Source organism: Acyrthosiphon pisum, chromosome X (assembly GCF_005508785.2).
Source record: "Acyrthosiphon pisum isolate AL4f chromosome X, pea_aphid_22Mar2018_4r6ur, whole genome shotgun sequence".
NCBI classification, from domain to species: Eukaryota; Metazoa; Arthropoda; class Insecta; order Hemiptera; family Aphididae; genus Acyrthosiphon; species Acyrthosiphon pisum.
In genome coordinates, this window is record NC_042493.1 from 77731920 (window position 1) to 77750350 (window position 18431).

The window sequence follows — 18431 nt, forward strand, 5'->3', positions numbered from 1 at the left end:
TTTTATAATATAATCATTGAAAAATACTGTCTGGGATATAGACATGAGATAATATGTTATCGAATGGTATCCCCATCCACACCCTTCGGCCATCAAGCTATATGTATCACATTGTTATTCTTATGCTTGGTATATAGATTGTAAGTAAATTAGTTAAGTATTTATTGAAATTGAAAAAAAATGAATTGTAGTTATAGGTACATACGGCTAATGTACCTATGATCAGTAAACTACCTACTATGTTATAAACACAATGTATTATATTATATAACTATCATAATAATATTTTTTTGTTTTTTGAATTACCTACCTATTAATATAATTTTTCTAGATTCAGAGCAAAACAAAAAATGCCAATTTGTTTTTACATTAGTAGATTCATGTACATAGTATGTAACCATTATTTAGGGTAAAATACATTTTTTTTAAAATGTAGTTATGTACGGCTTAGGTAAATATTACAAGTATATTTATCTTATTGGAGAACGTGTAGAAAAGTCGCTTAATGAATTTTTTATTATAATAATAAGTGAATCCTGGGCCTTAGCTAATTATTGGAAAAACCTCGTTCTAATTTACTGCTTATAGTCTGGGTGCCATATTTCGGTAATATTTAAAATAATATTATATAAGATATATATTTTTTTTTTTATTAGGAAAAGCTTTGGCATCTAGGCCATTGGCTGAAAAATCTTCATTTATATACCTATAATACAACAGTACAATTATATGATATATACGTATTATGCTTGCTGTTATTACTATGATTTATTAATATAAATTTAATTGATGAGTTTTAGTATTTCCTTGTTAGTCGTCTCGTTTCGCCCTAGTGAATAGTGATTGATGGATGGATTCGGGGATAATGGTTACATAATAAATATACTATTTCAATTCAAACGTGTAAATATTTAAAGTTTAACACTAAAAGACCCAAAAATAAATCATTATTATTTATTAAATATAAATCGTAAATTAATAGATTATATAATAACTTTTTGTAAACTTTTTATTAAACCTTAAAAGACCACCCAAAATCGTATTATCAGGTCAAACATTCTGTTATTAATTATAAAGGGATTACGTATTATAACGCAATACGTTATCACTTATCTCTGAATCTTGAGTACCTACCTAATACCATAGAAACTGCGGTTATATCATTATATACATTCGTGATTTTATGTGTACATTTACATTTTTTTTTTACATATTTCTAGTTTTTTTTATTACCTTACAAATGAACAGAAATAAATAATTTAATATATGTACCACTAATTAGGACATAAGGTGTTTTATAAATAATTTAAATCTTAAATCTTTTTTATTTTGTTAGTTGTCAATTATCACATTTCAATATAGCAATAAATAAGTAAATAAAATTTCATAGATTTTTTATCCCCGACGTAGGTGGCTGAACTAAGTATCCATTCATGTTTTGGAAAATTTATTTACGAAGCAACTATTACTATATTATAAATTCATGAGTCGTAAATGCTAATAATAATAAATTATCGAATACTCACAGATTATCAGAAGTGTAATAACGAGATTATACGACTGGCGGCGGTGGCGCTTATTATTATAATATGGAAACGGAATGGAATGGTTGTCGATTAGTATGTACAGCGTAAGTATGTATAAATGTGTTAAATCAGCACGATCATCTCGTAGAAAAAAATTGTTTTTGAGGTCGTGTTATACATAACGTATTGCATTTCAAATTTTCAATATCTATACACTGAACTATAGGTGGACCGAAATCCGCGCGTATCTCCTATCGACAGAAGACCCATATTGCACGCGATTTATTACACGATGGAAATTTCTTTTAGAAATCCAAAGCAAAGCGTATTGAGTTAAATTGTCAATTTTTTTTCCACTAAATATTTTTATGTTGCAAAAAAGGTATGCATTTTGTGCACTGCTTCGTATTTGTATAGAGACCTGAGAACTCATCTAAAAGGCATCATCAAAGATCTTCATCTGAAACGGTCTTATTATTTTTATTATTCCGTTAAAGTTTCCCTATCCACGAAGAAAAAACTATTCTGAAAGTTAAAAGGCGAGAAAATTCTGAAAATTCCGGATAATTTACCTAGGAATCGTTTTTCAAATACAATGACTTACACAATTCATAATAAACGTAACACGTCATTGTATAGGTAGGTTTGTTGAAGGGCTTATTTTTTTTTACTTTTTCAACAGATTCCTATACTTTACCAAATATATTACAAATTGTGCAAATAAGCAATAATAAAAAAAAAATACACTACAGTAAAGTATAAATTTATAATAATATATTCATATAGGTATAGGTATCTGGTATATACTATATAGGATAGTTTGTATCGCCGCAAGAAACTTGGTACAATTCATAAAGAATCCAAGTATTTGATAATAATAAATAAGTTAATAATATAGTCGTCAACATTTAAGTATTCCTACTTAATAATTCAAAAAACACCAAAGTATACTTTATTATAATAAATTTATTTTTAAAGTAGAAAATAGGGATGAACACCCTTTATACTTGGCTATTGCCTATTAAACGTGACGAATAATATCGGTACTCTGTCGGAGAGTTTTTATTGTAACGTCAAGAATTAGTCTACACGTTATAAATTATAATTCCTAATATAAGTAATTTCCGATGATGATTTCCGACAAAAATATTTATTTTATCACTACTCACTATTAATATTTAAGTCAAAATGAATTTTAAATTATAATCCTATTTCAATACGAGGTAACTAACGCAATCTCCGTGTGGATTTTTTTGGTTAATACCGCCATTGTTATCTACCGAATTGTTTACGTAATATGATTTTTATCGCTGTTATTTGTGTATATAATTACTTCGAAGTAGAGCAGTTACATCCCGTTTCTCCTTTAAACAAATTGTTGAACTTGCCCTTCTTGTCGGCCAATTGATAATTATACAGGTTCCTACTTATTTTTCATTCATATTATTATTGCTCATCACTGCAATTGTACATAAGTATTATACTTATACTATAATAGTAGGTACCGACTATTATCTATATACCTATTATATTTTATTTCCACCGAGGACTATAATATAACCGTGTAATTCCAGAACGTGTTTTCCACGTTAATTATGGCAGCCAACAAAAAACGGTTTTGTTAATTTTCTATGATTTACGAATATGAGTTGTTGTGAATATTATAATTACATAGGAAGACGGAATCCGTACGACTGTGCCTAATTTTGGTAAACGACTTTATTATTTTATATCTTCACCAGTGATGACTGATGACGTCTTTAACCGTAGTATAAAACATATTATTTCATTAATTTTCTTTCTCGTTTCTTCGTTTTCCATTGCGATTAACATCGCGTATTAATACGTTTGTTGCAACATAAATGCATCACTGCGATAATACCTATGGTACCAGATAAATTTAAAATTAAACAAGTATTAGTTTTATAAATATTATAGGTACCTATTGCACATGAACATTGATTAACAATATATAATTAATAAAATAACAAACCAAATAGTGATGATAATATAGTTTTACCAGAAAACAATCCCGGTAATTATACTAATTATAAGAGGTTTTTACAATTTTTTTTTTCCATTAACTGAAAATCTTTGTAGAAGTTTTTGTAAAAAACTTAAAAATTAAAATACATAAAAGTGTATTTTTAAAAGTGATCCAGCACTGAAAACACCACAAATATGATAACCTTCATAAGAAAAACTGTACTTGTATAATGCATTTCAGCAAAAATAGATGTAAGATATATATAATTAACATTACTATGCATTTATATGATTATTATATATTAATACGATTGTTAACTTTATATACCTAGCAATCTTGTTTATTATGACGTAACAACTATGATTTAGAATCAAAAACTAATAACGTGTTTAGTTGATGTTTTTTAGTTCAATAAAAAAAAAAAGGTCGGAAAGTGAGTGTCGCTCTGCTGTACAGTAGATTACAAGCGGGTCACTGTAATGGATTGTGTTAAATTTAAATTCAATGAAAACTGATTTGGATGTCATTTGAAAGCATTTCTGATCAAAAACAAAAATTGTATGCTATGAGTAGTGTAGTATATAGGAATAGCAATATAGCATGTAGTATATTTAGTATCTACACGACTACACGAAAGCAAAAACTCGTTGGTTGTCGTCTCAAAAAATCCAATAGGAACTCGTCGTCACAATTATGAACTTGACGGTCTTGCTACACGTGGGCGTGTGAGTTCGGACATTTGGCGCCGGAGAGTCATCATATCACCTGTTGCACCTCTTATCAATATAATATCTAAACGCTACCGACGTTATCTACGACTCGTTTTGACTTCCTTGAGTATGTACCGTGTAGGTATAATATTATAATCCGTAGCGTCGTTTACCCGTAAACACACCACGTGTATTAAGAAACTGTTATTTCATAAACAGCAATAATAACAACAACAACAATAATAATAATAGTCTTTCCCATATAAACACTCTTGCACACATATACAATATCGTAATAGTTATTACTTATTAGGTATTATAGTAGTAGGTTGAACACGAAATCATACTTTGACAGCGAGGCGTGTACAGATGCCAAAAACGTAGTATACCTATATACCTACTCGTATACAAGAGGTGTACGCGAAATAAATTCAAACATCCTTTCCGAATGCTTAACGAGCAAAACTGTAAAACATATTCTTTACGACGACGAAAATACGTGTCAGCCTGTATAGTTATCAATGTAATAATATGTGTGTGTGTTGTGTCTATGATACCTACGAACTATGCATAAAAACGTTTTATTACCTACCGGACTAAATTACAATGACTAGGTACCTAGTTTTAATCGTACGAATATCAGTTGCCCAGCTGGCATTGTGCCTACGCCACTCTACGGAGACACCTAGGTATATGATACGAACGAAGTATGCGGGCCTACGGATATTTTCCGTTGCAATTTGAAATATGCATTTGAAAAATGTCAAACGTTAATTATTTTATATTATGGTATAGTTGCAGAGTTGGAATTAAAGTTATGAATCAAGTTTTGTGGGAGGGGGGAGGACAGCGGCTGGGTTGACACTTTGACAGTAATTCAATCGCCAAATGACAACAGCGGGGGGCTACATAACGTTAACTTTCGGTTCACCTACTGTACTCTATCCTTATATAAACTATATAGAATTGTAAACAACTAGTAATAGCTACGAGTCACAATCAATTCGTTTTAGCCGTTTTTTCTTGAAAAATTAAATAAAAATAAAAATTGCACTTATGGTGGTCGAGCCATCGAGGACCTTCTTTACATAATATGTGTTCAATGACAGATCTATGTAAATGTTCCATTCCTAGGGCGATGGTCTTGAATATTTATCAAGGCTATAATCTGGTGGTATCGCAATTCACCACAGCATGTTTTACTCAATATTAGTTACGTATTTATATTTCAATGACTTTTTGATATTGATATTGTCTATAATTTAAGTGGCTATATATTTTTAAAGGATTTAAACATTTTAGATGAATTAAATTAACTATTTACAGTATTAAAACAAGTTACACAAGACGTGTCCAAGTTTATTGTTTTATATTGTATCTATCGTGGTTGACGTAAGTTAACTTACTTACATTTGTTATTCCCGATGATATAATATATCCACTTTCCAATTAAGTCGAAGTTTAATTTAAAAGATCGTTATTATCTAAGTGAATTTGACTTAAAAATTAAGGCATTGGGCAAGTTCCCTGCACGATCTCTGCACCTAATTGGGCTATAGGTAATCCCTATATCACAGGTTCCCAACCTTTTTTTCATTTTTGATGAACCCTTAGTCATTTGTTAAAAATCCAGAGGAACCCAGCTATATATTTCAAATAATTTTGCGGAACCCTAAATAAAGTTCGTGGCACCCTAGTTGGGAACCTCTGTGGCCTATATTATATGCTGTAGTTGTTTTGTGGTAAGTATAATAAAACTGTAAAAACCCACAAACCGCAATCGATACTTTAGGCAAACATATTTTCAATTTTGAGATACTCTAGTACTCCGTGATTAATTAGGTAGGCAAACTTGAATGACTTAAATGTCAGTGATAACGCAAGTTATGTGCCATCTGCGTTTTTCTCCAGAGGTGGTATTGAAAAGTCTTTGAGTTCGAGATTAAAACATCGGACGGGTTCGAAAAGCTTATTTCTGACCGGAACCGGCTAGAGCCCGTAAGTATCGGACCAGTTGCTTCAACCTTATACTATTTTAAGGGTATACCGTCTAGAAATTCGTTGGTCCAAACTGGTGTAAAATTATCTCCATATTATCCCGATGCAGGATTATGAATCACATGTAAATTATGTGGTGCAAATAACCCAGTGCGTTTTTTTTTTACGTCGGTTTGAGCGATCGTATTTCTACTATAATTTCTACTATAAATCAGTATAGCATATTATGCCTACCTGCTGCTGGTGATAAATAAATACGCGGACTGCTCGGCGTAGATCTCGCAGACAAAATAACTCGCATGATATATATATACATACAAAAACGACGATAAATGCATCATTTTACTTTGTTATTCTATAGAACCTACCTATTAAACCTGTTAGTAATAATAATAATAATATCTATGGGCACATGCTACACGGTACACGTGTATAAAATATGCAATTTATCTAGTATATTATAGAACAGCACAGCAGTTTTTCTCGTCTTATATTTACTATATAGGTATATGTATATGTGTGTGCATAAATACGTTTGACCGATTGCAAAGGAGGTGGAACCGACCAGGAGATTGGCCGAATGTGCGTATATACCGAGGTTGCGGTGACCGTGTGGTGGTGGTATTCTACACGCACGATCACTGCATTGTCTGACCGATTGCGGCGGCGGTGGTGATGATGATGCCGGTGATGGTGGTGGTGGTGGTTGTGATTGTGGTTGTGGTTGTGGTGGTGGTGGTGCGGTGGTGACGAATGCCGCCGCAGTGCCTATATACTCTCGACAATTCGATCCGGCGGAATCGCGACGGACGGCCGTTGGTCGGCGGCGGCATCGCATACTGCAAATTACGGAGCGAAAAATTGTATATTCGCGGGGAATAATCGGCCAGCCCGACCTGAGCCCACCATAGTACAATATTATACCATATTATCATTATAATTATTAGTGTTACCGTCGTCGGGCATAATAGTATCGGCTGCAGTCGGTCCGATTCGCATCGGTCGCTCACCGTTTCGGCATCGGCGAGAGACGCACAGACGGACCGTTGTCTCGCCGTCATCGCGCACCACCGCGAAAACACTACGCACGCGATACAAGGCGTCCGGCAGCTGCTGCAGTGTATACACGCGTACGCGTCAGTCGACGTTTGGATGATCCCGGGACCAGTTAACTTGCCGATAGACACTCGCGGGTCTATTGACAATTTTTTTCGTCTCCGAAATTTTTACTAAGCGTTTCGCCTCCCCGCCCGGACGATTGTTTTTTGAAAGAAAATTTTCTCGTTTAATTTTTTTTTTTTTTCATTCACCGCGAGTTCGATATAAAATTATTATCATTATTATTATTATTATTTTAAAAAAAAAATTTACTCGGCACCTATACTCATAGGTACAACAATAGTAATAATATTGTTATAGTAATATATCGGAGCGTGGCGCGGGCACGTGTAACGCACGCCGAGACGACGCGACGGAGGAGATTTTTTTTCGCTATCGGAATAGAAATTTTTTCCCGTCCACCACAGGGCTGGGTACAGTTTTCCCAAACGTGATAAACCGCGATATACTCGTATATTTATTACAATCATTATCGCGCACGTAGTATTATAGTATTATAAAGACGACGCCGCCGACGACAAATAACTGCGAGCCGAGCAAAGATACACCTCGGCATCGTACGCATATTATAGACGATCCACGTAATTCCGATCGTATTGTACAACGCACGATGGTCATCATGAAAATCGTAACGATTTTTTCGAATCGTTTCCGACACGGTAAGTGCCCGACGACACAATATTCAATCATGTTACAGCAATAATACAATCAAAATATGTACATGCATTATAATTATGTAACCTATCTATGCGTATTGAACGCGTGTGTATCGTGTTACACGTTTAAATAAATTACTATACTCAGTGATTAACGTATAGGTATATTATTATAGTGTCGTTATTCTGCATCTGCAAATTTAAAATAGAATACATTTTACCGACGACGAGTTTTGACGGGTTGTGACGAAAGGCTATGTCTGGATGCTATAGGTCAATAGTCGCACAAATATACATGTTCAGATACTTGAAAAAAAAAATTAATTAACATTAAATGATCGACACGAAATATTTTACGAATATTTTTTCATTCATCGCATTTTTTTATAAACGTGTACAATAACATGATAATCATTATTCTCCAAATAACAATGTCTACAATGTCTCTATAGAATAAACATTACATTACAAATATTTGCAATTGTTTAAATGTACCAAGCGTTCAAATCAATTCAAAAAATAAAATTTGAGCTATAGGTACCTGAATTATTTACAAATCGTACTAATTTAATAACTTAATATACATATTATGTAATTTTGATGCGTAAAATTTTTGATAATACACTTATATTTTATGAAAATAATGAATTACTGTATCAATTTCTGTATGAACAATGAAAATATTTATGTTTAAACCATATTGTGTTTTATCTTAGCCATTGTTCTTTTGTATTTACATAATTTAGAGTGTAAAATATTGTATAATAATATATTAATATAATAATAATATTTACCTATCAATAATTATCAAAATATTATTTACAAATATTTTTTGAGTATAAAATATCTGATATAGTTATCAATTCCCTATATTAAATATAGGCATATAGTTAGTATTCCAAAAATTTCTTAAAATAAACACTAAATAAGTATGTTGTTTTCTTTGTGGTCATTGCATTGTCGGCTATAATTAAAATTGTTTGTTTGGAAATAAATTCTTTAAATACTATTAGATGGACAATGAAAAACGTAACTCGCGATCATTGAGTTCACAACAAAACTAGGTTTCAGATCAGGTGACAATAGGCATTGATCGGAAGCTTTTTCTATTGTTTTAAAAGTTGAATGTCAGGGTTGAACATATTAATATTGTATCGAAATTAGAGCATATTTTATAGTACAATCGACAAATACATTGATATTAAACATTTAATATTTATACTATCCACACCAAAACAAACGTATTAGGTAACCCAAAACGTACCAATGCACTTGTTATACTCACTTGCATAATGTTATTCGAACAGCTACATATAAGATCCTTTTTTAGACGATTGATACAAATTTTTTGGACTATTTTTTCCACAAGGAAATAATACTCAATTATATAACTTGGTCTATATAATATATTATTATGTATAAAACAAACTTGAGTTTGAAACTCACAATGATAACTTCATAGTAACATATTAAAACATTATATAAGTAGACATACGTTTCAACCTTGCAGTAGTTAGAGCGGTAACGAATACGGCGTCTTGTTATTGAGCGCCGCGTCGTAATACTATTGAACTTGAATTCATTTTCAAGTTAGACGAGTACCTAAATACCTAATATCTACTAATAAAATTATTTTAAAAAACATGGTATAGTTTACTTTAATAATATTAAAAAAATTACCCTAAAAAAACTTAAATCATCTGCAGTCTGCAGTTTCTCATTTTTTATTAAATATACATCGTAAGTATGTCCATATTAAGCTATAAACAAATTAAATTAATAGTTTATGTATAACAATACATAAACTATTAAAACTTAAAAGTTACAGGGTTCGTTTTCAATGTTTTTTTTTTTTTTAATATTTTATTTTATGCGTACACTCGTGGATACGATCGCGTGTATAGATACAAAAATAATTCACGAAAAATATCAAGTTTTATGTGACGGAAACAAAATATTATATTATATTATTCTATTATACTAAATATGTATCATAACATTATAATATTATAATATTGTATATATTATATATTTATATATATAGTATAATAATATAGCTCTGAAAATCATGAAATGTAGCTGCTCGGAACCAACTTCCGGGGGGCTAATTTGCTCTTGACCCATATAATTTATTGTTTGACCTGTTATCAAAATATTTAAATAGAAAAAAAATTACGATATTATAATGAGTTTTTTTTATGGCATTTTAATTGTACTGTTACGTACTTATACATGTAAAATTGAAATTATGAAATTTTACATAAATACCTAACATTAAAATCTCAAAAATACGTAACAATCATTGTTTGTATAGTCCCAATTAATATTATTATTATATTACTTACAGCCGATTCAATATTTAAAATATATTATATAAATATCTATTGCCATGTATTAGTAAATTTTGGTAGCAGAAGGTGTGACTACGCGGTCACAAATTTACAACGTTCTCGTAATAAATATACGTTTTTACATTTTTTAATCATGGTATTTTATGTAGTCATATTTTTATAAAATAAAAATAAATTATCGAATTTATATTTGAATAAATAATGTTGAAAAAATTAAATCAATTCACCTAGTATCTAACAGTATAAACATCACATGTTTAATATAAAAATTAATTATTATTTATTAAAATTTACAAAATTACAATAAATGTTGCGAACAGTTTAATGTTAAAGTTATTTGAAATTCAAATACATTTTATAAATATTAAATATGCAATTGTATATCAACAATAATAATATTGTATTATAATTGTTTATTTTAAACTCTACTAGGAATTTAACTATTACCTATACAATATATATGCCTAAGTACTGTATAATACCTGCAGCTGTAGTTTAGTTATATACGATTTCAATATTATTGAATTTAAATATTTAAACCTATACAATTTGTATATAAAGAACATTAGTTAACTGGAGCCGAGAAAATATGTCTCGAGAAAATCTAATGATTCACAATAGAATCGTGTTAAATAAAAAATGATTATCTACACTATTAGTTATGTTTATCAGCTTATTCGTTAAACGTAACAATTTTATATCGGTCACTGAACCATATATTGTAGGTCTTATAGTGATGTATATTTATTTAGCCGGAAAACACATATTTTGTTATAAAGAATAAAAGTCTTAAAAAATTGCATCCTTCCGGATCGTGAAAACCTAATGTAAATAATTAACATTCGGTTGACCCTTTCGGTGAACCAGTTATGAGATCCATCCAGAATCATTTTTCAAACACATAAGTTATAGGTACAAATATTATGAACTATCCTGCAGTACACGCTGTGTAATATTTAAGAAAAAAAACCACATAGGTAAACATTCTACATATTATCATTCATCGTTAAGCCAAGCAAATGGAGTTAAAAATAGACAAAATAATAATAATCGGTGTTAAATTGTTGTTATCTACACATTTTATGTGTATTTCATGACCTATACAACTTTGGCTACTATAAAACCACGCGATTATGGCATATTATATATCTGTATAGTGATCGGCAAAATTGATTTAATTTAAGACATAAGTATAATAATTAATATAAACATGTATAATACACCCATATAATAAATTTCTTCGTGTTTTATTTGTACCTGTTAATTAATTGGTTTTTATTTTCAAAAGCACGTTTTTTTTTTTCGTTTATATTTTTCAATATTTGATCCAGGGTGTTGTAATTTGTATGCATTGAGCCTCCCCACCGGTGAACATAGTTTTAGCATATGTCACTGTCCCAGGCGTCCCTCTAATTAATATAACATTAAACCAAACAGGTTTTCGATCAAGATGAATTTCATAGTAGACCATAGTAAATTCGAGAAAAATTCAGCATACTAACAATATACATTTTTAACACGGGTTATTCGCATGGAAAATGAAAAATAAAACTGTATACGAAGTTTAAACTTTAAATTTATCACCCGAAAGCAACTTAGATATTATAATATGCTATATGTTTAGGTATAATATTTTATCAACCTTTCATGTCTTCTTTTCTGCTACGGACTAGCCATGATATCACTGTCCTTCAAAGAGTATAATTATAATTTAAAAAAAAAATTACTTCCCATATTTTTGTTAGTGTTTAAAAAAAAATAGTGATTGCTCATATATATGAAATGAAAATGTATACGATCATAATAATTACACGCAAATATAAAATTATTTAGATAAATAATAATGTACAATAATTATTATGTAATACCTATACATTAAATGTATGTATGATAGTAGAACATACTTCGATTCTGTGTATAAAATGTATATTATACATTGTAGTATAATATACAGTATTATACATATTATGTAGGTATAGTTAACGATAGGCTCCGAAAGATATTCCGAAAACCACAGACGTATTATTATTTGGTATTAAGGACGCATGTTGTCGGAGGTGAAAATATGCGTGAAACACATTTAATCGATATTTAATATCATTATTGATACTATCGAAGTGAGTGGCTATTAAGCATACCTAATAAGTAACAAGTAATATTATGTATAATAGTGTAGAAAACCCTAAGGAATCCTTGTGCGTTTGATGTGTAGCCGTATAAAGATAATGAGTTGGCATTAAAGATATATTATCGGCACTTATTGACACTAGCCGGATACATAAATCATAAAATATCATATTAGATAATTACCCCCGGTAAGCGTGCTCAGCTTTTCTTTCCAATATTTTTACCAAACCATCAACAATTCTCCAAAAGTGTATGGGAGCCTCCAACGAAACAATAACTGAATAACGTGTTTAATCCACTAGTATTTTTTTTTTATTTTATTAGAACGAGATATCCGTAGACCGTAAGTGGTACCTACCTAGTTTGGTTTCTCATAAATCGTGATTGGGGGGGGGGGGACTATTTTAATAAATCATTATAATATACATTTGCTTAATGTTTATTGGTTGTGGGAAAACATGTATAGTCCGACTCACCCAACTGTAAATTTATATTTACCAAGATAAAATCAGGATGTCCGTGGTTGTGCATCGTGCATGTGCAGTATTATTTTGCACCAACCGTGTTTCACATTTGCCCAGTCACTATAATATTATATACCGTAATAATATGATTATACCGCTGTAACGTATATAATTTTCATCGAGAATCTTTTGGTCCGACTTCGCGCTAATCTTTACGCATTATATTTAAATTCTAAAATGATACATAATATGCGATGTACGTTTCGGTTTTGTTTTTTTATAATGTACAACATTAGGTGCCGAAGGTCGAATGGGTCAACGGAGAGCCATTCTCACCGTATTGTGATATCAGTCTACGATCTTATCGGAATGCGAAAACTATAAGCACACTCATGTTTATCGGTATTCTGTATACCATACGCGATTTTTAGATCGAAACACAACTTGTGATTATAAATATACAATTAATAGGTCAAATAACGAGAACGCGTATTCAAGAATAATTATTGTTGATGGCAGGGTATAGGATGACGAGATATAATTTTCCATAACATTTAGCACACCCGCTATTTTAGCATAATATAATATAATATAGTATATCAAAGTATAAAATATTGTTTTCTGATTTTAAAACATTTTGTAGAACCTCAGTGTGCTCAGTGTATTATATTGTGTAATTTATTATAAACGATAAACACGCAATAATACATCAATAATTACCTTTTAAATTGTTATTACAAAACTGAAAATTAAGTCGTGTTGTGAATATGTTCTATTTTTCTAAAATTGTTCCCATGATTTCGACAAAATCGACAAGAAACTATAACTGGTGTACAATAACATTACAGCCGGTCGAAAACTCAAGCCCCCCCCTCCCCCTCGACACACCTAAGTCCTCTACGGGCTGTTGACATGTAGACAGGTCGTACGTATATTGTGTCGATCGTACCGACCGATGACCGGCGCTATATAAAAACGATTGAGATCACTGTGTAAAATCGAGTACGATGCGCCCGGGATCAAAGCTCGATCACTATATCATACATGTGTGTATTGATATTGCAGTACAACGATCGCACACGAAAACTTACACACGCGCTCAGCATGTTTCCGTGTACCTAATCATATTATTATCATAGTTGTAATGATAATTAATATATTCCTAATATACCAACCTACATATATAGGTTTGTATATACGCACACTAGTATACCCGCGATGTCGTTGAACTGACCGACAAAAGTTATTGCTTATCAGTATTACCATCGTTATACTAATGTTAGGCAGGTATATATATAATATATACAATTACGACATTTGGTATATTATATACATGCCAGCTACCTATGGACTTTGTACGCGGACTATTTACCTTATCATAGTTTTTTAGACGAGACACTATATTTTTAATTTCGGTCGGTCACTATCATTTTTGTATAAATTGTAATGCGATTCTACATACATAATATATTATTGCTATTATTATTATTCTAATATTATTATAAATCGAACCATGCATTATTTTCTCAAGTCCCACAGCTTTTCCCGAAAATGTCAATGGTTCACTCACCCAAACACCATTGATCCTTTGATCTGCATACTTGATTTTATTTTGTTATGTGTATTACACTTGAGACGAATGTGTCAGACAAAATTTGGATACTGCGGTCTACGATCTCAAAAACCACTGAAACATTATATATCGTTGAAAAAATAATATTATGTACGACTTACGTAGGTAATCATTTAATAACACTGTAGTAACAATAATTAATAATATATATTGCCATTAATGTATAAATACATAATAATATATACTTCTTACTCAACCACTGATACGATAGAAAAATCGAAAAGTAGACGTTTGCATACAATTGTTGATTTTTGACTTTGTTGTGCACGAATATGAAAATGAAAATTCGGTCTCAAATGTTAGTATAAAAATACATTTATGTGAGAGAGGCGTCTCTGTGTAGATTGTGGGGTACGCGAATATCAGACTTCATCACTATACAATATAACCCGTTGTCGAGTGCCCGCGAGCCTTCCGGAGTGCTCACAACGCATATATATTATATTATTATTATGTTATGTTCGTGATATGTACGCATGCGATTGCAGAAACGATATATGGATTCTAAACCGTCTCGCCCACGACTGACCACGCGTATCGTTATTTTATCGCATGGCATCCAGCGGTTGTTGCTCTGCTTATAAATACAAAAATTAAAAATTGTTTATTGTTGTAATTTAATAAATTTTTGTTTGCAACATATTCATTACAATAATTCTTCGCATATTATAATGCTTTCATATACACACGTTATACCACTACCCCCACCACCTTACCCGAACGCCAAAAACGCACCGCTGCCGCCACTGCAGTGATTTATATTCTTATTTACCATGCTGTCCACCGCTGGACAGTGTGATATATAGTATCGTGTAGTGTGTAGGTTAATCACGTCCTCCGTCTAACCATTTTTGGAAACGAAGTATTATATTACCTACGATAGTCTGAAAAATCCAGAATGTCGTAGGTACCTATATACACGCTTTCGTGTATCCACTTCATATAATACGCACGTTTCACAGACAAAATTGTTGAACAACGACAAGACTGTACAGAATTCGATCAGAAAAAACTTACGTTTTTTTACGGGCAGAGTATCCCAACTTTTTCAGATATTTTTTTAGATAGTCTATACTTGTTTTTTAATTCGAACTCAACGGTACGCTATTTATATTGCCAATGGGCTAACGACCTCTATTATTTTACAAATTCTTAAAACAATTATTTCAAAATCACTTTTTCCTGTTATTAGTTTTTGAAATGTGGTACATAAGAATTTTATAATGAAGCTATAGTATAAGAACCTACCTATACTAATAGTATAAACATTTTAATTTAAAAAAGTTTAGATGTAGGTATTTAAAGAACTGTAGATAGTTAGATATAAGTTATACTTGAATTATTATTTGTTTTTGGTGTAAAAAATTGTCACGGATGATGTAAAAGAAACATTTCGATATTTTCTATTATTGTTGGCCAAAATATTGTATTATACTTGGATCGGCAGCCCATTCCGGTTGATCAGAACTATTATGGCGTGTTTGGGACGACTATACCGATAAACTATTACTTACCGAAGCTCATTGCTTTCGTATCTACAAAAAACGTCAATATTTTACATTTTTCAACAAATAATTAGGTACTTGATTATATATCTATAATTTCTAACAAATACAAATGAATCAATAACGTATGTGTGTGTTGAATTCCAATACAACAAAAAATAAAAATGAATCAATAACGTTTGTTTCTGTTGAATTTCAATTTATGCTTCTCGTTTAGGAATTCTTTTGGATAAAAATATATTAGGAATCTATAAAATATTATGTATAAAAAGTCTACATACCTATACGGCTACACTCCGCGCAAGTTAAGAGCCATGACCGGTCGCCAAATCAACTTCCTCCACCGCACCGCTCGCCATAGTAGTAGTTGCCATTTCGACTTTTGTATACAGGTCGTTCCAACTGTAAACGACCTCTCACACGCATATTTCTCAAACAGTGCACTCACTTTATCGTGCTGTATTACGGGCACCAGATTTTTGGAGAACCTACCTGAAGAAACTGCAGACGCTAAATCCGGCCGCCGCGCTCGTAGTATATAACGTAATAACATGGACTTCTGACATTTCGCTAGACATCAGCTGTTTGTTTTGTACTGATTTCATTATAATAGGTATAACACTTCAATGTTTCGAAACACTTTTGGCACGTCTAGCTAGCTACCTACATACAGTCCGGAACGACAAACACGGAAAAATAAGCGACGAAATTTCTCCCACTCACGAGCGAATATTTGTAAATAAAACCGTTACCGGATATGTGGTTTGAGCTGATTTCTTTGATATTTTTCGTTGTGTGCTTACTCGTGGTCTTGTAGGTATAGTAAACACATACATATACTAATAATAGCTAATTACAATAGTTTAATATGAACATTATTAAGGCGAAACGCGTCCAAAACGTATACTTAGATAGTAATAATAATGTATAAGAGATATTTACTCGCGGTCCGAAGGGCAAACAGCATGGTGCGGCGCTCGGTAGCTGTAACCGCGACCGCAGTTAGTAGTCGACGTAGGTATATTATTATATAACAATGTGCATAATATGACATTCTGACACGTGGTGACATTGAAACGCCGTTCGATCTTGATCGGTCTATACGAATAATATTATGTCATATATTATATATATATATTATGGCTTAATAATAATAATAATAGATGCAGACAACGACGCGACGGTCGTGTACTCGTGCGTGTAACAATAATTGATGTAGGTACGTCGATCTATATAGTAAATAGTAAACATTATGGAATTATTATACAAGAATAAAAGTACACAAATATCATATGTTTGTGACTTATTAATAATGCCCTGATCAATAATAAAACTCTTTATATAATATTGTCTTACTAAATTGTTTTATTGTAAGACCTTTTACTTTCAATAATATACTGATATCTAATGTAATTTTCAAAACACGAGTGACTCCCCAAATGTCCAAACATTTACTGGCACACGCCCATACTACTACACTACCATTCATCGCGTGCACATGCTGTACGATGCACCCAGCTATGATAATATTATTGTGGATTCGTGTACCGCCTTAGGGCCGTGTACTGTGGCACGTGTATAAGAATTTCTGTGCCGCGGAGGTCCGTAGATGGTTACTTCGGAATCACGTAGCAGATTTGAATTTTTTAACTAAAATTAAAATATTAAATAAAAATTAAAATTAAAAATTACTTTTGTGGTGGGGGGAGGGGTATCTGTAATATACTTAATAATTTCAAAGTTTCCCATAGTGTAGAAAAGGTTCAGAAGCCCTGATCTAGAGACACTCACGCTGTTTAAAAAAGTCGTGCAGTGGACTTAAGCTAACATAGTATGGACAAAGTATAATATTATACATTTATGACCTGTAGTATGGATTCATAGCCACATGATACTCGTATATAAGCTGAAAAACTAGTTGGTAGTGTCTAATAATATGCAGTTGTAGCCGTTCGTCAACTATATATCGTATACAGAGTGAACTCGTTTTCACAGACTTCTAAAATAAAAATGAATTACGACTGCAATTATACACTATTATGTCTGGTTCAAAACGTGCCGCCATCATAACGTTTCGATAAGTGCTCGTTCCCGAATTTCATAGTAGAATACTTTTTCAAACACGCGTCGGATACCGAACAAATGAGTTTTTCTGTTCAAAACCATTTGTGATGTCTGGCTGAGCGGATAATATTGTAGGTCCAACACGCGCGCTACAACTCGATCAACTGAAGGCTTAACTAGACTTAAAATGCTTACAAATGTATTTATTATTATACATTTCACACAATGTAAAAATCTTAAAAAAATTTGGTCGATACCTTCTTTATAACATACTTTGATAATAAGCATGTT

The 18431-nt window shown here is 31.6% G+C and overlaps 1 protein-coding gene across 2 annotated transcripts in view; it reads left to right on the top strand.

The window, feature by feature from the left end:
- The window catches only part of LOC100163966 (scavenger receptor class B member 1), an 88381-nt gene that overhangs the window by 34809 nt on the left and 35141 nt on the right, over window positions 1–18431 (top strand). The window contains exon 1 of one of the 2 annotated variants that reach the window (XM_001947170.5): window positions 7024–7999. The exons of the other annotated variant lie outside the window; for it this stretch is intronic. Coding sequence (XP_001947205.2) covers window positions 7951–7999 — 49 coding nt within the window. The 5' untranslated portion in view covers window positions 7024–7950. Of the gene's footprint in view, window positions 1–7023; window positions 8000–18431 lie in introns of those variants that run through there. 2 annotated transcript variants of the gene reach the window in all.